General features: G+C 36.6%; 1 protein-coding gene and 1 long non-coding RNA gene across 3 annotated transcripts in view; both read left to right on the top strand.

The window, feature by feature from the left end:
* LOC125965267 (uncharacterized) overlaps positions 1-26,601 on the top strand; it is a 358,615-nt gene that overhangs the window by 253,589 nt on the left and 78,425 nt on the right. The gene's annotated exons all lie outside the window — the stretch shown is intronic.
* LOC101270746 (stromelysin-1) lies at positions 14,028-24,758 on the top strand. 2 transcript variants are annotated; one of them, XM_049714107.1, is made up of 10 exons: positions 14,028-14,214; positions 14,986-15,230; positions 15,321-15,469; positions 15,595-15,720; positions 16,102-16,266; positions 16,452-16,596; positions 17,491-17,624; positions 18,139-18,298; positions 19,401-19,504; positions 24,502-24,758. In XM_049714107.1, the coding sequence occupies exons 1-10, from the start codon at positions 14,104-14,106 to the stop codon at positions 24,585-24,587; spliced, it is 1,425 nt and encodes a 474-aa protein (XP_049570064.1). In that variant the 5' UTR covers positions 14,028-14,103; the 3' UTR covers positions 24,588-24,758. The 2 variants fall into 2 exon arrangements, with proteins under 2 accessions (XP_049570064.1, XP_004282242.1); XM_004282194.3 differs by lacking the exon at positions 24,502-24,758 and adding an exon at positions 20,437-20,839 and having other exon boundaries at positions 14,029-14,214.

Here is a 26,601-nt window from a genome sequence, read left to right as displayed (position 1 = left end):
GGACATTCTTTCACTTCCTTTGTATCTTGGGAAGCTTTAACCATGCATCTTACATCCTATACTTTCTAGACTGCTTGAAAGTCTTCCAAGAACCAGATTCTTTCCTGTTGTGGATAAGAACAGTTCTGTATGCTTTCAGAGAGGTTTAGGAGCACAATCTCTTGTGTAATGATTGCTCCCATAAAGGAAGTTTACTACTGATGTCTTTAGGCCCTATTCTCCAACTAGATTCATTCACATATATTTATTGAGCACCTACTAATTTTAAGGTAGTTTTAGGCACAAGGAATACAATGGAGGGCAACACTGACTGTCCCTGTTCTCACTGGGCATTGTTCTGCTGTTGGAGAACCAACCCCTCCCATATTTTCTAATAAATCCCATTTTCCATGATTTATAGCCAAACTGTCATACTCCTCTTATAATTCTCTAGTTAAATTCAATATTTGAAAGGATTACCTTACAATTCTTCTATATTATCTTCCTCTTCATAAATCCTAGAGTCACATCTGGTTGCAAACTTGCAGTGCATGACGTTGTCCTTTGAGGCCAAGGGGAGAAGAATAAATATTAATGAGCACCTGTAATATGTGCTGTACTTATTACACATCGCTTCATTTAATCATCATAAAAGCATGAGGAGGTAAAAGTTATCATTCCCATTTTCAAATGAAATACCTAAAAATCCTAGAGGTTAAATCACAGAGCTTGAAAAAAGCAGAGTATGGAGGTAGATACCAGGTGCAATGCAGACGACCCCCTTTCCTTCCTACTTAAGAAGGAAATCATTCACCTTGAAGCCCCAGACTCAGGAAAATCCTGGGGAGCAGCCAGCATTTCCCAGGCCTTGAAGGTGGGTCAGAGTAATGACTGAATCATAACACACTGTTTTGTGCACCCCCCACCCCCCAGACTCTTCACATAGAATCAGAAGGGAGCCCTATTGCTTGCATTTCTGTCTTTGTAATTTATTCCTTGAGTCTTAAATGTTTTCAGTCTTCAAACATTCTCTATTGACTGAAAGACAGATTCTGTGTTAATGGGACCATTAGGGAGGAGCCTGAGCTGATCAGGAGGCAGATAGATTCCAGAGGCAAACTTTTGCTACCTCCCAAAGTTGAAGTGTTGACCTGCATGCTACCAACATGAAGGAGGAAAGGAAATTTGCCTCTGGAATCTCTCTACCCAGCTATGCAGTTGGGATTAGGCCTCAATTTAGATGCCTGAAGATCTCAAATTATAGAAACAGGATCTAAGCCTCCACAATACAGAGAACAAACATAAAACATCATGCTGTTATAAACTTTTCCCTTCTAAACAGGGAATCTCTATATTACAGTTCTCTAGGGAGCTAAATTCAGCTTAGAGAGTATTTTTCTATTCTAACAAAAGAACTTTATCTAACTTCTTAGATTTAGTTTTTTAAAAAACTTATTTCACTTATAATAAATATAAGGAGAGTATTATAGTGAAAGTTCAGATCCTGAACTTCCTAAAAATGTATTTTTAAGTTATTTTCATATTTTACGTGCTTAATATTTCTCATATAATGGTTTATTCTGTAAGGTAGATGGAAGTTGTGGCTTATTTATTTTGAAGAAATATACTCTGAGTTGTCTGAGTGAGGGATGAGTTTGATGCTAATTGACCCATTGATGGGTTAGATATTAACTGACCCACTGTTGGTTGTAGAATAAGGTCATACATGTGCTTGTATTTTTTTGAGATAAATCAAAGGATGATATCAACTGTGAGTCATGCAATGGATTTCGTATTTACAGAGCCTGGCCTAAGAGCTATATAAAGAGAGACATTTAAGGAACTTGTACTGAAAAGGAACAGGATAAATTGGGTTAAGCTCTTCAGAAGAGGTGTAGAATGAAGTTTCTTTTATTGATACTGGTTCTGCAGGTCACTGCTTCTGGAGCTGCTCCCCTGACTGACTATTCAAGCTCTGAAGAAAATGATGTGGTATTTGCTCAGGTAAGTATTGACACTATAGAATTTATCTAGCCTGATTTTTGTCTTTAACATTTATTGCATTAACCAGTTTTATCTCTAAAAGTACTAGTTGAAAACTGCTTCCGGAGGCTATTTGCTTTTAGTATGGTTTTTTGATGTTGTTGTTTTATTTTTATTTATTTATTCATTCATTTATATATGTATGTATTTATTTATTTACTTACTTATTTATTTTTGCCAAAGAGGAATGTAAGAAAAAAATGTCTGGGAAGAAGAAATTTTCCTCTACTTTTCTAGATTCTTCTGGCTGGTCTAAAAATTAAATTGACATGAGACAGATTAACAGGAGAAAAATCAAGCAAAAGTTTAATGACATCTATATATGTGAGAGATTCAGGAAGAAAACTGAGTAACTCTCCCAAATGGCCAAAACCCTTGCCTTAAAAAAGCATCAGTGTGCATTTGAGTTATAAACACAGAGCGCCAACAGAAACCTTTCCACATAAAATAATGTATTAATAAATATATTTTTTCCAGAGGTACTTGGTAAACTTTTATAGCCTTGAGGTGGAAACAACTCCAATGACAAAAATGAAAGTCAATAGGAACTTCATAGAAGATAAAATCCAGGAAATGCAGCAGTTCTTGGGGCTAAAAGTGACTGGGCAACTGGACATATCTACTCTGGACATGATGCACAGACCTCGATGTGGAGTCCCCGATGTTCATAATTTCAGAGTAATGCCAGGGAGGCCAGTCTAGAAGAACCGTTTTATCACCTACAGGTATAACATCATAGACAAGTATTTTTCTAATTTCTCCCACGTCTACAGGAAGCCTTCCTCAATTGTTAACACTATTCCTGTGTAATAGTGTCTCTAGAGGGAGGATTGTTCACTCAATGGATTTGTTGGGCTTGTAAGTCCAGAGCAGAGTAGAAAGGCTGTAAATAAAAGGAGAATAAAGCTGAATCTACGGTAAATAAGAGGCAAGAGAAAATTTTATAGACTACTTAGATGAATAAATGCAGAAGTCTGGGAGCAGGGGCAAAAAGCATAAGCTTCTACAAATGTAAATCCTTCCTAATGATGACCTGTAAATCATAAATGAGTAGAAATCAAGTTAGATTCTGTTTAAGGACTAAGGTGTCCAAGGATACATATTTCTGTAGCTAATGAAGCAAGTTTTTCTCATCTGGTCTATTGATTTATGAAACACTTCATTCTCAAATGATGTTAGCAGAAATGAAGTATTGTAATAAGACAAAATTAACACATGGTTTCCATGTATTTTTGTTTCTTTTGTTCTGCTGGTAAAGAATTAGCAACTACACTCCTGACATGAAGGCTGAGGATGTTGACTATGCCTTCCAGAAAGATTTTCAAGTATGGAGTGATGTGACCCCACTGAAATTCAGAAAGATTAATGCAGGCAAGGCTGACATCGTGATACAATTTGCATTTGGAGGTAGAGAACTTGGACTTAACTCATCTGTTTCATTTGGCATGACCTATAGCATGTACAGATGTACTTTCTTTTTCTTTTAATAAGCACATGGAGATTTCAGTTCTTTTGATGGCAGAGGGGGAATCTTAGCCCATGCTCTTGGACCTGGACCTGGTATTGGAGGAGATGCACATTTTGATGAGGCTGAAATCTGGACTAAAAGCTACAAATGTAGTTTCCCCAAACCCCAAAACAATAGGAAAATCCTAACAAATTCTAAATTATATCTTGTTTTTGAAAGGCTACATTCTAAGAAATGATTATAAGATAAGAAAACTTCTTCTGATTAAAATTTTTGCCACTAAATAAAAATTTAACACTGTTTCAATTTCACTGTCTATAAATGGAGCATATTGGACTAGATTATTTTAAAGGTCAGCTCTAAGAATCTATGAAGATAAACTAATTTATTAGTATAAATTCAGGAACCTTAAGAACCATAGTATGGAAAGAAAAAAGCCATTATTTAGGGAATCAGTTTTTGGCAGTACAATCCATAAACTTGAGCAAACACAGATACTAATTCTGTGTATGCCAACAATCCTAGGATAGAGGTGATCATTTTCATGATTCATTGTATGCTGACAATCTCTTAGTTTCATAGTGACACATAAAGATGAAATTATATTATAGAGAATTTAGAGATCCTTATAAAGAAACACAAGTTTATAAGGTCACGTAGTCTCTTGTGATTCTGGGATAAAATTTTCAGAATGCCCAATTGATCATTTAGCAATGATCTTTTTAAAGATCAATGTAAATACCTGTGTGTATTTACAGAGGAGCTATAATTCATCATCCATCCCAGACAGTTAGGGGATGAGGGTAACTAGTATCCCCTGTTATTTAGAGAAGTCACTATCCACCAGAAAATTCAAACCATCATATCAGAAGCCTTCCTAATCTTTCTATTAGAAATTCTAGATTATATGACTGACTCATGTGGAAAGTAAATGAAGAGAAAGTCATCAAGAATATGCTCTACTTAGCATTCCCCCATCTCTTGTTGATATTGCATACATTGGATGGAGATATTTTTATAGACCAGAAAGGCTATTTGTTTTAGTCTGACACGTGGCCTAAGCTTATGAAATCCTTGATTGAGAAGTGAACTTTTTCATTATCAAAAGACAAATGATGTAGGATTAGGTCCTTGCTGAGCCTCAGATCCTTAGTAGAGATGTTAAATTTGTCTAAATTTTATCCAAGGGTATTTGGGGTTTGTAATCTCTTCATCTGACAGGAGAAACTTATTCTGATTAGTCTCAACTAATCTACTGTTGATTCCTTCTATCATATTTTAAAATTTCAGTTATTGTATTCTTCAGTTCTGTTTGGTTTTTATTTTCTAATTCTTTGTTGAAATTCATACTGTTTTCAACCATTCTTCTTTCGAGTTTAGTGAACATTTTATGACCATTGCCTAGAACTCTTTATTGGATAGATAGCTTATCTTCACTTTTTAAAAGATATTGTTACTTTGTTTGGAACATTTTCCTCTGTCTCCTCATTTTGCCTATTTCTTTGTATTTACTTCTATGTATTAGGTAGGTCAGTTGAATTTCCAGATCTTGGAAAAGTGGTGTTATGTAGGGCATGTCCTATGGGGGTAAGCAATATGTTCCCCTCTGGTTATTAAAGCTATATGCTGTAGAAGTGTGCCCTAATTGAGTTGTGTGCCCCCTTCTTTTGTGGCTGGCCCAACTACAGTGTGCACACTGGAAGGTGGAGCTGGCCCAAATGGCTGCTAGGTCCTGTCTCAGGCAGTGGCTGTGGGCCTGCTAGATGGTGGAACCATGTCCCTGTGGAGCTAGCTGCACAAGCTGGGGTCCATGGGCCCTCTGGGCTGGTGTCAGCCCACGGGTGGGCAGGGGTAGGACAGACATTTTTATTGCTATTTTAAGAATAAAGAAAAAAGGACACAGAGAAGGTAAATAATTTATTTGGTGTCACAGACCTAGTAAGTCCATATTAAGATTCTAACTGCGGACTGTTTCACCCAAACTCAAGCTGTTTCTACTATCCCACTTTGATTCTATTGACTGATAATCTTTCAACTAATAAGGAGCATGATCTGATACAATTTGGCTCAACTATTAGGGGCAAGATAAAAGAGTTAATAAATTATCAACAGCAAAAAATCTTACTCTAATTCTGTGCTTTTTTGGAGCAGTCAAGTTGACAATAAAATATCTTGAGGGAGATGTGAATATAAGTAAGGGTGGAAATTTGAGAAGTTTTTCCACTTTTCCTCTAAATTCATGACTTGGAACAGTATGTTGCAATCTTATAATTGCATAAAATATGATTTTCAGAGGAAGGATGGATTGTGAAACATGTTTGGGGCCACAAAGGTACTGAATTGTGTGTTTATGCTTAGAACCTTAGAGTTGGATTTTTTAATGAGCACTTAGGAATTCATGGCTAGCAAGATTTTTACTAATGTTTTCTGGAATTGGAGTTTTGACCAACCTTGCTGACTGAGGATACTTTGGATTTTTTAATCTCAATAACACATAATCACTGCTCATAGACATTTGTCCTAACTGGGTTGCATATGGACAGCACAAGTGAAAGATAATTGACAGGAAAGACTGGACTTAGAAAGAGGAGAGGGAAGTCAGAACATCAGAAATTCATGATAGGAGGCCCTAATATTGAAGACTATGAGACATACACTGGCATAATAGACATATCCAGTATTTAGTTTTTGAAAATATGAATATTTGAGAGAGAAAATTTTTGGAAAGGGTTAGGTCCAGGCTAAGATGGTGTTATAAATAAATGAAATGCAGAGATTGAATTTAGTCTGAAGACATTACAAACTCTTGTTTCTATTTGATTTATAGGTTTTGACTGAACAACATGTGCCTCATCTCTGCTACTTACTGTGTATGTGAACTTGAACAAATGTTTTTTCTGAACTCCATTTTTTCATCTGTGAACTGAGGATACTGATATTTACCTTGTAATGTAGGTGTAAAGATTACACATAATATAACATGCTGGGTTCATAGTAGATAATCAATATATAGTGGCTTTCTCCTTTCTTAAAAGAGAGTTCTGATACATACCTGTTTGACAATACTACACACTCTGAGAAGAGTAAGAGACACTAATTACCTAAAAGTATATAAAATAATGAAAGTTCAGAATCTTTTTTTCCATTATTCTAATGGTATAGCTTTAATGGAGAGTAAGCTGGCACACCAACACCTGGTCTCTAGGTTTATGTGAGTTATGCCTTGGTACATATCCAACTCTAATTTAGTTATACAATACAATTTCATTTTGTCCTTCCTACATAATATGACCCATCCAAAAATATATGTCAACATTAATAAATCATGACTCATAAGAAGGTGAAGTGTCTCATCCATGGCAAAGCAGTGCGTAGGATCATTACACAGATTTGTCAGGGCAATGAGTATCAACGGTTACAGATATTTGACCTAACCCTCAGAATAAAGCACTTATAAATTCCAGAATTTAAGCAAAAAATATATGGATAACAAAGAAAAAGTAATTCAGCCAAGTGTAAATACCCCAAACTTTCATCTATTTCAGAGGTGCATAAGGCATGGAGTAGAGACTTTTCCAGTGAGAGACTGAATAGACAAACAGACAATGATTGTACTATATATAAAAATAGAACTTTGACCCACAACCTGTAGCAACTTGCCCAGGAAACCAATCTCCTTATCTTCAATAAACAACCCAGGAAGCCAGCTTGTTGTAAGTGGAGGAAGCTAGATTGATATCTCTAGTGACAATCCAGGATGCTAAACAATAACTTCTGTGACAATCAATCTAAAATGGCTAAGATTTTCGGAGAAACTGATGGGCTTATTTTTGTCTCATTACCAACTGAGGATCCAATTGGATTTTCTAACCAATTTCACAGGATACGCACTTCTAGTTAGCCCACCTACAGCATCCCCAGATCAATAGCTTTCAATCAGGATATACACAAAACGTTCCCTTTTCCCCACTGTAATGTTTCCCATGTGTCTATCTGCTTTGAGTCTCTGCGAAAACACACGTTTTGGTGGCTGACTCCCTTGCTACAGCAAGCTCTGGATAAATAGCAATTGCTTGGTCGCATTTGGTTGGTCTTTGTTTTTTTCCACACCAGGGAGAGACCTGCCAAGTCACAAAGAAAGGAACTCAATCTCAACTGTAGATGAGCTAGTTTCAATTCTTCCCATTTTGCAAGATTATTGGCATCCATGCCTTTTTAATCCTTCCTGTCCCTTTTCTGTCTGTGTCATCTCTTTCCATTCTCAATTCTTTTTACTTATATCTGCAATCCTTCAGATTCCCCTTACAGCTCACTTAGATAATTATAATAAACCAGTCAACTTTACCTTATTTTTATTCTAATCCACCTCAATCACTACTGCTGGATAAATCTCATAGAAGCAAGGTTCCAATGTTTTCACTTATCTTACAAAAAACATTAAATGGGAAAATTTTCAGTCTAAGAAAACAAATGGCCTCAATCAAAATCCCAGCAAGTTATTTTTTGGGTATAACAAACTAATACTAAAGTTTATATGGAGAGGCAGAAGATCCAGAATAGCCAACACAGTGTTGAAGGAGAACAATTTGCTACAGTAATCAACTCAGTGTGGTATGGGCAAAAGAATAGACAAATAGATCAATGAAACAGAATAGAGAGCCCAGATACAGATTCACATAAATATAGTCAACTGATCTTTGACAAAGGATCAAAGGCAATGCAATGGAGCAAAGATAGTGTTTTCAACAAATGGTGCTGGGACAACTGGACATGCACATGGAAAAAACTGAATTGAGATACAGTCTTACACTCTTCACAAAAATTAGCTCAAAATGAATTACAGACCTAAATGTAAAACACAACACTATATATATTTAGAAAATTATATATATGTATATTTAATAGTTCTTTAAAAAAAAGAAGACGCTGGCTAGTAGCCACTGAAGTAGTCTTTCCCAAACTTGCACTACAGCACATAAAATGCAAGGAAAAAAAGAAGTTATAACATTGAAAACAAAGTTGCTGTTTTAGAATACATTTTCCCACTGTTTATAAGGACAGAGAAGTTATATTGGATAAAACAAAAGATTGCTTATCTATGTTTATCATATGAAACCTCAGGAACTTATGGTCATTTGAAAGAACTAAAAATATATTTTTTTCCTCAAATGTCTGATCAGAGACAAGGACATTTATTTTTCTATGAATGAGAAAACACTGAAGCCACATCTCTGTCGGATGGTTGTTGATTCTGGAAGAGAGAAAAGAAATTGTGACCGTAGAGTTGCATACCCATCCAAGATATCTTCCATAAGAGAGGTTAACAAAAGAGATGCTCAGATATGGTAGAATCAGTAAATTTCTCCTGAACCACCCTTGGAAAATTACATAAAGACATACAATTGCCAACTGACTCAAAATGAACAATTCCAGAATGCATAGTTCAGGCTCTAAAAAGTTTAACAGAGCTATCTTTTCTCGGTTTGTTTGCAGTTTTCTAACTGAAAGGTGACTTAGGTGGATTTGGCAGTATGGGGTTAGGCTTGGTCCATGCTGCTTCTCACACTTATTTCTCTTCTGCTTCTACTCTAATCATCATATGAGAAAAAGTGTTTCTCAAGCAACATTTTATATCCTACAATCAGATGAAATATACTGCCCATTGGAGTACCACTAAAAACTTTGTTTGCAAAATTGAAATAATTATGCCAAGAATATTACAAAATGCTCTCCTTCTTTCCATAAAATCAGAGTTGCCTGGAGTCACATAATGGCCATTGTCATTGCCAAGGAATTTGAATATGGATTTCAACACATTTACCACTCCTGTTGAGTGATCTGAGTCATTAGGCTTTTATAAATGAAAAAGATAGTCATTCCACGTGCAAGTATTATCTGTTCTCAATTCCCTATTTCTACTGTAGTTCACATTCCAACTAAAATGTTTGAATGTTTCTGTGGAAAACAGACATAAAAATTAGCATATATGATCTTATTTCAACCATGAAAAATGTACATTTTAAAAAACCCATAGGCAACATGTTTTATTTTATAATGCAGAGGGAATATATCACCTTATTAGTACTTATTTTTGGCTGGTGAGATTCAGTTTTGTGGAAAAAAAATAGATAACATTTTATAAATTTTCCATGATCAGCATGATGTAAAAATGTATACACAGGTATTAAAAAATCAAAAGTACAGTAAAGTGTTAACAGTGTTTTTCTCCTAGCAACTTGAATGTAAATGATTTATTTTCCTCTAACTTTTTTGTATTTTAAATTTTCTAGAGTAAAAATACAAAATTTTATTGAAATGTAAGAAATTTAATTGAATGTATTTTGTAGAAACATGGCTTTCCATCACCAACAAAATCAACTAAACATCTACAGTAATTCCCCTTACATACTAACGAGTTCCATTCCGAGAGTGCGTTCATAAGTCCAACTTGTTCATAAGTCCAACAAAGTTAGCCTAGGTACCCAACTAACACAGCCAGCTATATAGTACTGTACTGTAATAGGTTTATAATTCTTTTCACACAAATAATACATAAAAATCAAACAAACACAAAAAATAAAGAAAACATTTTTAATCTTACAGTACAGTACCTTGGAAAGTACGGTAGTACAGTACAACAGCTGGCATAAAGGGGCTGGCTTCGACTGAATGGGCAAGAAGAGTTACTGACTGGAGGAGGGAGAGGAAGTGGGAGATGGTAGAGCTGAAAGATGGTCAGCAATAGGAGACGGAGGGCAAGCTGAAACTTCACTCACGCCGGACGTTGATGGAACGCACGTTCGCATCGTTGAAAGTTTGCAGCCTGAAGGTTCATATGTAGGGGACTTGCTGTAAAATAAATTAAATAAACTAAACATATTAGCTGCAGGCGAATGGCCTTCCACGATAGGCTTCAATCTGTCTTCCATAACTTTATTTTTCATTTTTCATTATTCCCCTTCACACATTTTTCACTTCAATAAAAAATTAACCCTTTGCCATTTTACATATAGACTAAATTTTCTTGACTCTGTATGGTTGTTTATCCTGTTCCTGGATTTTCCTCTATGTCCAAATCATTTCAGGCTTCACTTATTTGTGGCTTTACCTTGGGCTTTTTCTAAACTAAACAGCTTTCCTTCTGCATATTTCCTGTACAGCTTCCTTCTTTATTTCTTATAAAATCTTATGCAGAGGTCATCTCCTCTACTAGATTATACCCTTTTCTCCTGTATTCATTCTTTCATTCTGTCATCTCATCCTTCCTTCTTTCCTATTTTTAAGTAGTTAATTTGGTCACTTTTTTTTCTGTATTTCTCTTTTAAATATTATCTCCAAATTTACAGTCTTACTTTGTTTATTCTGAAGCATTTAAGACTCAGACACTTGAGAAATTAATGAATAGCTAAAAGAATGATATATCAGCTGGAGGTAACAACGATCATGTGTTATCTCATCTGATTAGTCATGGTGAATCATAATAAATAGGAAGACAAAAGTGAAAAGTTATGAGACAAAATGTTACTTGGACTAACTGCCTGCTTTTGAATCTAAGTTTGGATCAGATTTAAGTTTACTTCTAGACCTCTGATCCCTGGAGGTTAGATTTACAAAAGCACTCATTCTGACCCTTGTATATATTTCACCATATGACAAATGATTGTTCTGTGGAACAGTCATTTTCCTTCCTGTGCAGAAAAAGCCCATTTTTTCCCCTAGTGTTCATAACTCCCCTCTACATTTGATGTATTGGGTTAGCCAAAAATTTCGACAGAAAAACCGAACGAACTTTTTGGCCAAGCCAATATTTACTCTTTCTTACTCTTTTTCCTTCTTTTTTTCCTTATTTCCCTTTCCCTTTCTCTTTCCCTTCCCTCTTCCTTCCTCCATTTTGTCTTTCCTTCCTCTTTCCTTCCTTCCTCTTCCCTCCCTTCCTTCCTCCACTCAGTTACTCTGTAATTTGCCTATTCCTTTGCATTAATCTGTTCCCTTTTAAAATTTAATCCACAAAATTCAAACTATCTCATTCATGGTCAGAAAATTCCTTGATTCCAGTCTTAGTTTGGGTGTTCAATAGATATAGGAGTAAGGATTTTAAATATATAAGTCTTTTATTTATTCTCTTATTAGAGAGACAAGATGATAGCTTGAAACTTTTTCTATGAAAATAAAATAAAATAAATCAGTTATTAGGGTATTTAGTAAATATGACATGTAAGATCTGGGAATTTAGATATGCATCATTTGTGAAATTTTTGACTTTTCATTTACCTCTTTGACTTTTGCTGTGAGCCTTTCATTCATAATTAATATATTAATTAATTCTCTACCCAATTTTGAGGTTCCTGCTGTATGCAAGGCCCCACCCTAAGTATTAGGAGTACAGAAATAAATGGGAAACAGTCTCTACCCTCAAGAATTTACAGTAATATGGGGAGGCAGATAAGTAAACCATTAAACTACAGTTCAGTATGAAAAATCAGGCAGGTACAGATACTGTTAAGAAATAAGTAATGAACTCTTCCTGGGGCTCAAGGAAGACCTCTCAGAGAAGTCTGTTTTAAAAGATGACAAAGTTCTGCATTGGAAAACTTGTGTTTTTCTCAGGAAAAATATGGCCTCTTTTGTCAATCACTTTTGAACAGTTGGGAAAATAAACATAAAATCTGTCAAGTTTCCCTCTAAATTTAAAAAATGTTTTATAAATTATGCTAGCAGTGAAAATTTACAAAGAAAAACCCTTAACTTAGAAGGAATTGACAATTGTGGATGTCACAGCTCTTCTGCTTTTAATTTCTCACTACCTTTTCTGCCTGACTTCATTGTTTCTTCCTGGAATTCGTATCTGGTGCAAGCCTTTACCACTCCAACCCCCTTAGCTTCCCTGACATCAGTGTAAACAAGTATTTTACCCTTATCTCAGTCAAAATGAAACAACACACTAAGGAATATAGAACTCTAGTTTTGAGTGTCTTTGAACAGAATCTAGCCTAAAAATGGATGCTTAAATGTACCATATAATCCCCTGCCAAGTGGTCATTAGGCATCTGGAAACCTGCAGCTACAGGTTACAACCACTGAGGAATTCTATTACATCTTCTATAAATATTGAGTGAAACATCTCCAATATTTCTTTAAAAATGCACAAAAAGTAAAGCAAAAAAGGAAAATGCAAAAGGGATGCAAGTGGGAGAAATCAAAACGTACACTTATTAAATGTTCATTAAATGCACATTTTTATTCATCATTTTATTTAATTCTCACTCCCAGGATATTCTGCTCTTTAGTAAACAAATAGGCAAGCAAACAAAGAAAAAAATAAAATGTGGTGATAAATAAAAGTTTGTGCACTTAGTAAATGTTTAATAAGTGTAAGTTTTTCTTCCTCCCACTTGCATCCCTTTTGAATTTCTTTTTTAATTTATTTTTCTAAGGATATAGGAAGTGAGGTTGGTGGGGAGATAGGTGGGTGGCAGGTGGCAGGAGGATTGTATGTAAAGTGTTTAACAAAGTTTCTTCCTCTGGGAAGGTTTAGGATCTTCCTTACAAGCATTTATTTCACACAAGTGATGTGAGCAGCACTCCAGTTGACAAAGAAAAAGAAAGAAAAGTTAGGAAAGGGAAGGGAAGGAAAAGAAAAAGGAAAAAAAGGAGGAGAAGAGAAGAGAAAAATGGTAAGCAAGGGACAAGAATTTAGGATGGCTTGTTTTTAACTTTAAAATATCTACAAATTTGAATTTAGGGAGGAAGAAAAGAGATTGAAAGAGAATAAGAAAAGAATAGAAGATAAGACAGAGGAGAATTTCAGTCTAATGAACAAAGTAATTCATATCAATTCTTTGAGTATTTGTGGAGTAGCTATTACAGGTCCATCACCCATTAATAAATTGGGTACAGAATTAAGACCAACCAAAAGAAAATGGATATGTGTCCTTCTTCCTCAAAATCTTGAGGAATGAGCATCCTTCCCATGAGCATCTCCTCCTCAAGGACTAACAAGTCCAAGCAGAATGTGACAGTAGGTATTTCAAATCAAGGCTCAAAAAGTGAATTTCCCTTTCAATTTTATTCTAGATAGTATTTTTTCTGTTTTTACAGAATTTAATAGTATAGACTGTAGCTATTTATGTACAGATTTGCATTTACTTATCTTATTACATTTGATTTTAAGTGTGTTCTTCTTAAAATAAAATTACATTTAAAAGTTCTACAGAATTCTGACTTTTTTACCATGTCAGCCTACTTCTCAAATCCACAAACATAAACTACCTAGTAAATTCCAGTCACTTTTTTTTTTCCAGAATAAAAAAAATGCCCCAGTTTTCTTCTTACTAAGACAGGAAGAGTTTCCTGGAGATTAATCATTCTTTTGACTTGCAAAATTGGAAAGGTTGAGAGAAATTAGTAAAGTAGGCTGTATCATCCTATTTTGGATTTGGAATTTTTGGAAATGGGCCTGCTGCCATTCATAGGAAAACAATCATGAGTCAAGCTGTGTGTGGGTGATCTAAACAAACATTGTCACCCTATAAAAGTCGGACTCCAGACCGTTAATCTAGAAGAAGATACACGGAGAGCAAGGCATTAAGACAACAGAGAGCTGTGAAAAGTCAATGGAAATGAGGAATCTTCCAGTTCTGCTGTTGCTATCTGTGGCAGTTTGCTCAGCCTATCCATTGGACAGAGCTGCAAAGGACGAGGATGACAGCATGAACCTTGTTCAGGTAATTAAGGGAGCCAGCCCTCATGCTCCCTGACAGGGCAAAGTGGAAACCCTCTCTGCTTTCTATTTATAAAACTCACAGAATTGTTTGAACTTAATGTATAGGAAGTTCAAAGGCAGAGAGTTATAGAGTGTTGTACGTGGTGAGGGTCTCAGTATCATCTATTTGGACTCCTCTTTTTATGCCAGAGAAACAAAAGCCAGAGATATTAGGTAATTTCCTAAGATCAAAGCCACCTTACTAGCAGCACTGCTTAAGACACATGATTAACAAGTGGAGAGTATATGAAATATATCTTGCTTTGGGACTTCTGTAGGTATTTTAATCCAATATAAAGTTAGATGGATATTTTTATTGCTGGTGTCATGTTTAGACATAGAGATTTGTCTAAGGTTTTTTTTCTTAAGCCAGGTCCTTGTGAGAAGCATAAAGTGGAAAATTGAATAAATGTAGCTGAAATATACAATTACGCACAAGGAAGTTTGTTTTGTTTTTCTCCATTAAGTTCCCTGGATAATTATCTTGGTTTTCCAGTTCATTGCAATTTTCATTGCTTTGGTAGTAAAATAAGCTGCAGAGATATTCTGTTACAAAGATAAAACGAAAGTGAGGAGGAGTCTGCAATTGAAGAATTAAACAAATATGACACTTACTTTGATTTCAATAAACTAGAGGAATATTTCATAGATTAAGTGAGCAACTGTACAAGTTTACCATAAACCACTAAAAATCATAAGAATGACCTAAAAACTATACTTATGTTTCTGCTAGCAATACCTCGAAAACTACTACAACCTTGAAAAGGATGTGAAACAGTTTGTTAGAAGAAAGGACAGTGGTCCTGTTGTTAAAAAAATACAAGAAATGCAGAGGTTCCTGGGGTTGGAGGTGACGGGGAAGCTGGACTCTGACACTCTGGAGGTGATACGCAAGCCCAGATGTGGGATTCCTGACGTTGGTCACTTCAGCACCTTTCCTGGCATGCCCAAGTGGAGGAAAACTCACCTCACTTACAGGTAATGGGTCCAAAGAGATTTTGACATAATACTGAGATTTATAAATCACTATCACAGGAGAAATAGTATCTTCAATTTTTTTTCATACAGGATTGTGAATTATACACTGGATTTGCCAAGAGATGCTGTTGATTCTGCCATTGAGAAAGCTCTGACAGTCTGGGAGAAGGTGACTCCATTAACATTCTCCAGGATCAATGAAGGAGAGGCAGACATAATGATCATTTTTGCAGTTCGAGGTAAAAAACAGAAACAAGAAAAAAAAAACCCATGCAAAATTTTATCTGTTGTTGTTTCATTAGAAAAGATCCCAGAGAGATCCTAATTACTAATCTTGCCAATAATTTTTTTTTTTCTCTCTTAGAACATGGAGACTTTAGCCCTTTTGATGGACCTGGAAATGTTTTGGCTCACGCCTATGCACCTGGGTCAGGGATTGATGGAGATGTTCACTTTGATGATGATGAAAAATGGACAAAGGATACATCAGGTTAGTTATACATCTCTCAGAATGATTTCAGTGTGGATTTTTGTTTTAACTTGGAGAACTCTTAATAGCTAAGAATACTGAAGAAATGGAGTGTTATGGATTTCCCAATGGGTCAAGAATCAGCAGAATCAGGCTGGAGATGGGAGTAATTGGATACGGCTGGTACTTTGTCCCAGAGATTGATTTCAAGAATGAGCCTTGAAAAACACTTGGCTTTCCATTAAGTGTACTCAGTCAATTGATCAATTAACCAAAACAAAAAAAAGAGGGGGTGAAGCACTGTGTGCTTCCAGGAAGTAAACAAATATAATACACAGCTGATCTGTGTAATGTACATGTATTTAAGGAATGAGTAACTATTACTTATGATTTCTTAAATAGGGATCAATTTATTCCTCGTTGCTGCCCATGAACTTGGCCATTCCCTGGGTCTCCAACACTCGACCAACAGGGAAGCTTTGATGTATCCAGTCTACAACACATTCACAGACCTGGCTCGGTTCCACCTTTCTCAAGATGATGTGAATGGCATTCAGTCCCTGTATGGTGAGTGATGCTGGAAAAATTAGGTATTGTAACTTTGCAATGATGGTCTTCAGGAAAGCTTCAAAATGCTTCATAAAGCATTTGTAATTTAACTCAAAGCACTTTGAGAATGTTTGGAAAGGATATAATTGACAGAAGACTCACATTTCTTCTAATGTTTGCATCCTCATATCTGTTCCCTTTAGGACCTCCCACAGCTTCTCGAGATGACCCTGTGGTGCCCACAGAATCTGTGCCTCCAGAACCTGGCACACCAGCCACATGTGATCCTGCTTTGTCCTTTGATGCAGTCAGCACTCTGAGGGGAGAAACTCTGTTCTTTAAAGACAGGTCAGACCAGAAAACTATATTTTCCTATCTATTCTTTTTATGTATCTATACAATGCTTAGAGAGGAAAACAAACAGAAACTTGATAAGGATTTTTAAATATTTAAAACAAAAAATTTTGCTCTGAACTTGGAATCTTTCTGATGCTTCACTTTCCATATTTTCCTAAAATTGTCAAGTTCATTTTCAAAGACTTAAGATGATTTGATTTTAACCCTGTAATTGTCATTCCCAAATGTTATAAGTTACAGTTGCTTTTCAAAAGTCACAATTAGAACTTTAGAATCAGAATTTTATCTTTACTTCCTTTAAAAATGATACCAGGATACCATTACATTTAATTAATTAATTTACTCACTGCTGGATAAATATGCACATGATAAAACTGCACAAGTGGAAAGAAAGTTAAAAGAAAGTCATCACCACATCATTGACTCTTAGTTCCTCACTTCTCCCTATCTTCATCCATAGTGATGAACTCTTAAATATCCTTCCAGAATTGTTCTGTGTATATATAAAAATATACTTACATGCATGTATACATACACACACATCTGCCTATCTTTTTGAAAATATAAACGATGGTATAATATATATACTGTTTTGCATGAATTGTAGGTATTTAAAGGTTACAGTCAGCTGATTAATTTGCATTGTAAGATAACTTTCCTTTCACAGAAGACATTACTCTGGAATCCTATGGCAACAGGTCCAGTGCAATCTTCTGGAAAAAAAGGAAAGATTTTTCCCCAGTGACAACATGCCTGATTTCTGTCTGTCATTGAGCCTACAGGATGTGGGAATGGGGGAAGATGGGTGAGACAGGACAATGAAGAAAATATGCTGAAAGGTGAAAGACTTCTTTCAATTTTCATTTCTTTTTACATGTTTTTCAGACATTTTTGGCGCAAATCCTTCAGGACATTTGAACCTGAATTTCATTTGATCTCTTCGTTTTGGCCATCTCTTCCTTCAGGCATAGATGCTGCATATGAAGTTATTAGCAAAGACAGCGTTTTCATTTTTAAAGGTAATTGTTATATAATAATTTCTTTAACTTGCTGAAATAAAGCCTCTCACTGGAAAATTGATTAAGACTTTAACTGGGAAATTGCCCAGAGTTGTAAATTCCCTCATTTGGTCTGTGTTCATTCATTCAAGCTGCAAATTTTTGTTTAATGTCTATTTTGAGCTGGTGACTAAATCTAAAATTCTGGCTTCCTTTTTTTTTTCTTTTTTTGCGGTACACGGGCCTCTCACTGTTGCGGCCTCTCCCTTTGCGGAACACAGGCTCCGGACGCGCAGGCTCAGTCGCCATGGCTCACAGGCCTTGCCGCTCCGCGGCATGTGGGATCTTCCCGGACCGGGGCACAAACCCGTGTCCCCTGTATTGGCAGGCGGACTCTCAACCACTGCGCCACCAGGGTAGCCCCCTGGCTTCCTTTATACTATGAAAATCAAAGGTGCTAAGAAGTATTTCTAAAACCAAAGATATCTGTTATAGATTCAATGTGATTGTGATTTTTTTTAAAAAAAAAACACAGGAAATCAGTTCTGGGCCATCAGAGGAAACGAGGTGTCAGCAGGTTACCCAAGAGACATCCATACCCTGGGTTTTCCTTCAACAATAAGGAAAATAGATGCAGCCTTTTCTGATGAGGAAAGGAAGAAAACATACTTCTTTGTAGAGGACAAATACTGGAGGTAAAATTTGATTGGAATGACTTTGTATGATCCTAATTAGGGAAATTATTTTCTTTCTCTAAGGAAATCCCCCGCCTTACTCTTAGACCTGAGTCCCTCACAGTAGGAGTGGTGGGGCTTTAGACAACTGTGGGGAAGTGCTTACTTTCAAATATAGCAGTGCCTGATAACAGGCATTTCTTAAGCTCTCCTGTTTTGAGTCCCATGTACAATAAGCTGGAGCTTCCCTTTGTGCTGTAGCCCCATCCGCCTGGAGTGTGCTCCTTTCTCCTCCACCTACACAAACCCTGCCCATCCTCCAAGTCCTGGCTCAAGTCCCACTACTTCCAAGAAGCTTTCCCTGCTGCATTCCAAACCCAACTGGGCTTTTCTTTTTTGAAAGAAGCCCTGCAAATCCAGGCCACGGGGAAATCATTCCTTTCCCTTTGTCTTATAGTCCACTCATTGTTAGTGTTTGTCTTGATTTCCCAACTGTACTATGTGATTCTCAAGGGCTTCCCTTAGCCTAACCCATTCATTACCTCTGCCTAAGAGGATGACAGGCAATAACAGTCTAGCTGTATAGGGCTCTCAGAGGGGCTAATTCTTGAGCTATCTGCCCAGACTCTGAGATCTGGGTGGACCAACCAAGGTCCAGCCAACAATCAAAGATGCACTTACTGTGCTTTGCTTCTTGTTCCAATCCCTTTTCATAGGAGACTGCCATAGGAAATCCAGATGTGCAGGGTAGGGACAACATATATGTACAAAGTATGATAGAGAACTTCAAATTTGTATTTTAGATGAATGATTGAATTCACTTTATGTTCATATCTTTGTGATAGAAGGATGATTAAGATTCTTTCTGTCCAGACCTAAGAAATATGGTAACAAACAGCATCTGCTAGATCAGGATGTTACCTCTGTTTCTGGTAGAGATTTTAAAAGCTAAGTTTGCAGTACCATTAAAGTCACACATTTCTGTAGCACTAAACATGTCTGACATTTATTTGCAGTACTTGGAAAGTTTGTTAGAATTCCACATTAAACCTAACATGATTTACGAATTTTGGTAACATGACCTCCATGCAATGCTGAGCTTTGTTTCTTTTACTCGGTGCAGATTTGATGAGAAGAGACAATCCATGGAGCCAGGCTTTCCCAAGCAAATAGTGGAAGACTTCCCAGGGGTTGACCTAGAGGTGGATGCTGTTTTTGAAGCATTTGGTAAGAGGACACTTATTTTGTTGGCAGTGGGGCACTTGAAACAGTCTATAGTATCAAAGGGAAGAGGAAAATTGAAATAATATTTCATAACAGTTTTCTTTAACCAGGATCCTCCTCTCAACCCTAAATTTCAACTTATGAATTTCATATCAATTATATGACTACCTCATATAATAAGCTATATAAAAATTACCTCAAGTGGTATGGCCAAGTTTACCACTGACCTGCTGGCTTTCTCTATCCCGCTGCTGCTACTAATTCCCAGGGAGATTTTCTCTGTCTTTCCTGAGTAGTCAGTCAGTTGCCAATATTTAAATTTCCATGAGCCCAAAGTCTAAAAAAAGATTTTTTTTCCTCCTCAGGGATAGATGGGTGGAGGGATAGATGATCTTTATTGAAAGGTAATCTAAGCACCATGATGGCAGAGCCATAAAGGATCATCAGGCTCTGAAAGAGTCCCTGTGCCTCTCTGAGGCCAGAAATGCCCCTCAGGCTGCCTCATGAGGAAAAGGGAGGAGGAGTATTGGGAAAGAAAAGCTTAAAGATACCACAGTTTCCAAAGATTCAGAGAATTTTATCTGACTGCAAGCAGAATAACCTAGTAACTCAGAGCATGATTTTGCTGTCAGACAGAGCTGAAGTTGAGTGCCATCTCCATTCTTTCCTTGTTGAATGACCTTGGACAAGCATCTAAATTTGTCTGAACCTCAACTTCCTCATCTGTAAAATGGAGTTAGATATACATGCCTCTTAGGATTGTTGCAGAAATAAATGAAAAAACATCATGTAAAATGTTTAACATAGTCCCTGCCAAGTAGTATAATTCTATAAACACTTTCTGCTTTTAGGTGTCTATTATTATGAGTTTTGTACTTTGCCAAATTTATTTATTGGAAAAAATATCTCACTATTTCCCCCGTCTGTATTTGCAGGGTTTTACTATTTCTTCAATGGATCTTTGCAGTTGGAGTTTGACCCAAATGCAAAGAAAGTGACACATGTTTTGAAGAGTAACAGCTGGTTGAATTGTTAGGAGAGATGCTTAGAAGGCATAACATGGGAATTCTAAATGAAGCTGATAACTCTTCACCTAAGTCTCTGTGAATTGAAATGGTTCATTTTCTCCTGTGTGTGCAGTGACTGAGAATGAGAGTGTGAGCTGGTGTGTCTTGCCCATTAGCTTCACAAATTACAGGGCATTCAAATGGGCTGTGTGTTTGCACTTTGCTCACATGGGGTAGCCTCCCACGGGGAAGGAAGAAGCACTTGTGCAACAGACAAGTGACTTTATATAGAATATTTTCTTATTATTTAATAAAGAGGAGTTGTCAGTTATTTTATTTTATTGTTCTGTTTGTTTCAAGGACTAGTTGTCCTCACAATCTTGGGCGCATTGTGGACTGAGCAGGAAACAGTAGAGGTGGCAGGATTAGGATCTCCACAGCTGGAGCCTCACAATGGGCTCATCCAGAAATGGAAACAATCTGCCACTTGCCCTCCCCAGGTACCCTACAAAAGAGATGCTATTTCCACCAACTAGGCATCATATGTGTTCCTGACATACCTAAGGAGAAAGATCTAGGGAAGTTGTCACCTTATAGGGCAGTCTCTGAAAAAAGTTGTGAAGCAGAATCCTATAATTATAGCAAATCACCTAGTTCACACACTTCATTATTCAGGTGGGGAAATAAACCTGTTGTTCATCTCTTGCTTTTACTTATATATTCTATAAATGGAGTCCCTTTCCCTGCCCTAGCAAACAAATGTGCTCATATTCCCCCTATTCACACATGAAAATATCCTCCTGTACTCATTTTGTATCTGTCCATGCCCACAAGCCCATGGACAACTGCATATCCTAAAATTAGTTTGTCACTCCTAAGTAATAAATGTAACATAGTATCTGCTACACAGTAAGAGCTCATTCATGCTGTAAATTATTAATTCATTTGAGAATAATCTTTTAATCATATTCCATGTGTCAAGCATTGTGCTAGGTTGTGGGCATAGGAGCCTGAGAAAATGGACACAGTCCCTGCCTCACTGAGGTTATAATCCAGCAAGAAAGAATATAAGCAAATAGTGACAAACATGAACATGTAAGTGTAATTTTAGTAAGAGTTATAAAGGAAAAAAATTAGGCTTATTTGATAGAATAATAGGAGGATCTACTTTGATCTAGGTGGTTTTAGAAGAAGTTTTGGGGGAATGGCATTGGAGAAGGTTTTGAAGGAAGACGTGAAAACTAGGTGAGAAGATGATGGTTTGGACTAAAGTGGTCACAGTGGAGAGTCAGAGACAGGAATACATTTTATATATACATATATATATATATATATATATATATATATATATATATATATAATGATTGACAACAGAACTCTATGATGGCTTAGATATGGAGTTTAAGAGAGGAAAAGTTGCCAGAATAATTCCCAGATAGCTTCCTTGAGCATAAGGGTTGATGGGGGAAGACCTGAAGAGAAGCAGGTTTGTGAGGAAAGGGCAAGAGTTAGGATGAATTGCTCAGTTTTGCCAATTTTTGAAATGTCTGAGAGATTTCCAAGTAAGACCATGAGGTAAGTTAGTCTAGAACTCAAAAGAGAAGATATAGTAATTATGTTTGGTGATGGATGTTAATTAAACTTATTGTGATAATTATTTTGCAATGTATACATATAGCAAATCATTATGCTGTACACCCAAAAATAATACAATGCTATATGTCAATTATATCTCAATATTTTTAAAAGAGAGAGAAGATATAAACATATGGGATTTTTCGGCATTTAGATTGTTCTTAAAACCATAAGACACACCATATGAGAGATTTTAAGATGGAATCTAATAAATAACAATATTTTGCAGGGGATTGAACATTTCTTTATTTTAAAAATTAACTAAATTATTTGGTTTATTTTTTTTTGATAGGTACTATGTAGCCACAGCACAAATTCAAAAAGTAAAAAACATTTTGTATAAAAAGTTAATTTTCCTCACACCCATTTCATCACTATTTAATTCCTTTCCTCAGAGCAGCCAAGTAGATTTCTAGGAATCCTTTCAGAGCTATTTTATACATATACAAACAGTAATATTATATTATCTTTTTAAGTTAAAATGGTAGCATGTAAATTTACACTGCTCTGCTCTTTGCTATTTTCACTTACTATAGTTTGGCAACAATTCCACATTAGTACATGTGGAATTTGCTTCACTCTTTCACTGGCTCCATTCTATGAAATAAATATATAATTTATTTATTCAGTCTCCTATTGGTCACTAAATTAGTGATTAAATAAATGTATACATCAAAGAAATAAAATTTAAAAATTAAAATAATAAATTAAATATATTTAAAATAAAAAATATATTAAAATAATTTAATAATATTTAAAACATATACTTGAAAAATATATACTTGAAAAATATATAATATACTTGAAATAAAAATAATGAAAAGTAAGTCAAAAAAAATTGTATCAGTATTATTTTCAGTATTCAGTAGGTTACTTAAAATATTTTATTGTTATTCCCAATGATACAATGAATATCCTTAAACACACTTGCATATCTGTCGGAGCTTAAATTTCTAAGTCTGAGCAGAGATGGAGGAGCAGGGAAACTCGTTTGGATTCTCCAGTGTGTGGGCCATTGGATGCTATTTACAACAGCAGTACTGGTGGAGTGGTGGAGTTGAATTCTGATTGAAGTGAATTGAAATGTTGATGCCAGGATACTTTTGGCTACAGGTAGCAAAAAGTTCCAACTGGCTTAAAAATAAGAGTTTATCAAAAAGACAAAAGATAAGTGTTGGTGAGGATGTGGATAAAAGGGAATCCTGGTGCACTGTTGGTAGGAGTGTAAATTGGTGCAGCCACTATGGAGAACAGTACAGCAATTCCTCAAAAAGTTAAAAATAGAACTACCATATGATCCAACAATACAACTTCTGGGTGTATATCCAGAGGAATGAAATCAGATTCTTGAAGAGATAGCTGCATTCCCATCTTCACTACAACATTACAATAACCAGGACATGGAAACAACGTAAGTGTCTGTTGATGGATGAATGGATAAAGAAATGGGGCATGTATATAAATGGATCATTATTAGCCCTAGTGAAAAAAAAAAAAAAAAGGAAAATCCTACCATTTGCAACAACATGGATGAAACTTGAGGCCATTATGCTAAGTGCAATAAGCCAGACACAGAAAGGTTAAAACTGCATAATTTCACTGATACATGAAATTAAAAAAAAAAAGACAAATTCATAAAATCAAAGAGTGGAATGGTGATAGGGGCTAGGTGGGTAGAGGAAATAGGGAGTTTTTGGTCAAAGCTTACAAATTTTCAGTTGTATAGGGAAGTAAGTTCTGGAGATCTCACATAAAGGACGGTGACCAGAGTTAGTAATACTGTACTGTATACCTGAAATATGCTGAGAGTAGATCTTGTGTTCTCAACACCTAAAAAAAAAAAAAAAAAATTATGTGAGGTGATGGATGTGTTAATTAGTTTGATTATGGTAATCATTTCATAATGTATAGGTATAGCAAAACACCATGTTGTACACCTTAAATATGCATAATTTTTATTTGTCAATTATATCTCCATAAAGCTTGGAAAGAGTTTTGTTTTTTTTTGTTTTTTTTGTTTTTTCGGTACGCGGGCCTCTCTCTGTTGTGGCTTCTCCCATTGCGGAGCGCAGGCTCCGGACGCGCAGGCTCAGCAGCCATGGCTCACGGGCCCAGCCGCCCCGTGGCATGTGGGATCTTCCCGGACCGGGGCACGAACCCGTGTCCCCTGCATCGGCAGGCGGACTCTCAACCACTGCGCCACCAGGGAAACCCGAGTTTTTTTTAAGTAATGAAAATAAAGGAGTTTATTGATTCACATACTTAAAAGTACAGCAGTCAGGAAGGTTTTAGTTTCAGTGTGATCATGGTTCTGGCTCCTCCAGTCTACTCTTGTCTTGACTATGTCTTCTGTGTCAGTTTTACCCTCAGGCTGGCTTTCCTCATGGCAGCATAAGACCTATGGTAGTTCCAGGCATCACACCTATAAAAAGCACCACCCCTAACCATCAACCCATACTTCTGAGCCTCCCCCTTGTTTGTATCATCTCAATCATGTGGTCAACACCTAGAACAATCACTGTGGCAACAAGGACAGGTAATTTTTACCCCAACTGTGTTGCTGTTACATAGTGGGGTGGAGGAAAACATACTGAGGCAGCAATCCCTATCCATCTACCACAGAGAGAATTTGGGAGGTAAGAAAGTGGAAATAATAGGTCAGATAACTCTTAGGAGAAGTTGGGCTGGGAAGGAAGCAAAGCATATTTTTTTTGTATTGCCAGACCTAATTCATAGTTCTTATGCATGTCTTCATCTCATTGGGAAAAGAAACTAAACAATTTTTATTTACTGAATACTTGTTTTTTGGTTAGGCACTGCAGTAGAGGTGAAATCAAGCAGGACCTTGTGGGGCCCTCCTGGGTATAAAAGCCTTTCAGTGTCCCCTGTTTCTTATTTGTAGAAAAAGACTTTAGTCTCCTAGACCTTCTCTGGGTTCCAAAGAGCAGATTCAAGCAGTTACTAATCAGGGAAGTGAGGGAACCAGAAACAAGGGAAAAGCAAGTCCACCATAAACTTTTCTGTGATTGTTACCTTAAACCAATGCCTTGATTTATGACCCCAAACTGTTGAGATGTCCTGTGGCTTCAACCAGCTGGCCTCAAGGGGACTTCAACATTGATGACCCAGAGGATCAATTGAGAACTGAAACTGAACCATCATGTGGGCCCTAAATAAATGATAAAATGTCTCAACTATTGCTTTTGCTCTCTCCTAGAGGAAAGTTAAAGGATCACCAGATGATGATTTATGAGCTTGTTTTGCAGGAACATAAAGAATAATCACGATCACCAGCAACAAACGAAGTCACAAGGCAGTGCCTAAAAGTTTGCAGCTGAGATCTTATCAGGAAGCTGGGATCACAAAGCCTTCCACCCCTCCCCTTTTGCCTTTAAAAATCTTACACCTTGGCTAGTCAACAAGATGGATTTGAGAGGAGTCTAGGTCTCCCATCTTCTGGATTGGTGCCTCATCGACTAATAAACTTTTCTCGGCTCCAAACTCGGATATTTCGGTTTGTTTGGCCTCATTGTTCGTGGGTACTCGAACCTGGGTTCGACAACAGGCACTTGATGGGCACTGTTCATTTCATCCTCATAATGACTATTGAGTTGGTGGTTTGCCTTGATAGTGCAGAAGTATAAGTTTAGAGTGATTCAGTAACCTTACCATGGTCATATAGTAAGTAGCATAGTCAGGATCTCATTTCATATCATCCTGGTTTCAAAGATCATGGTCGTATTTAGTCTAGGATAAGAGAATAAATCAGTCTGATTGACCTTAATCTTATTTAGTTTTGACCCTGTTCTGAACTAGATATTCTGCTATATCATACTGTGTGACCACAAAGGAAAGGAGCTAATTCTTTCTCAATCCTGAAATTGAAAATCCCAAAGGGCCAGGGTTCTTCTTTTCACATCTGACATCTGGCTTTTCTAAATTCCCCTGTGCAGTGCAAAATTATAATGGACAGCGGGGAACCTCACACCTTCTACTACTCTCCTCTGTAAATTTCCCTAGGCAATCTTGTTCCCAAAAGACTCGAGTGCATTTGTGTGCCGACAAGCCATTCACTCGTGTTTCTTGACTCCAACCAGTGGCCAAGAACCAGAGACCATATTTGTGGTTCATGTAAGGACGAGTCCAGCCTTAACAGTGATGTGATGCTGAATCCCAGAATGATGTTCAAGAACTGGCTCAATTCCTTTTGCCTTGGAAATTTGGAGTATGTTTCTGCATTTATAGGAAGTGATCTGGGGACAGTAGGTTGGTGGGAGGGGAAAGGAAAGCAGAAGCTGGGAATTGGGCTGGAACTTGGCAATAAACCAACAGAAAGGTAGACTTAACACAGACGAGAAAGTAAAAAATAAAGGAGTTACAGTTACACCAGAAGTTACACCAGTCAGGGAACAGGCAGGTTACTATCTCAGAAGCATTTGAGAAGCTCATCACCAGAAA

The sequence above is a fragment of the Orcinus orca genome, chromosome 8, assembly GCF_937001465.1.
Source record: "Orcinus orca chromosome 8, mOrcOrc1.1, whole genome shotgun sequence".
NCBI lineage: Eukaryota > Metazoa > Chordata > Mammalia > Artiodactyla > Delphinidae > Orcinus > Orcinus orca.
Note: the sequence above shows the minus strand (reverse complement) of the source record. Positions and strands in the feature narration are given on the sequence as shown.

Coding starts and splice junctions, on each gene's coding strand:
- LOC101270746 (XM_004282194.3), top strand. CDS start 14,104: ATGGAAATGAGGAATCTTCCAGTTCTGCTGTTGCTATCTGTGGCAGTT. Junction 15,231..15,320: donor AAAACTCACCTCACTTACAG/GTAATGGGTCCA, acceptor TTTTTCATACAG/GATTGTGAATTATACACTGG. Junction 16,597..17,490: donor ACTCTGTTCTTTAAAGACAG/GTCAGACCAGAA, acceptor CATGTTTTTCAG/ACATTTTTGGCGCAAATCCT.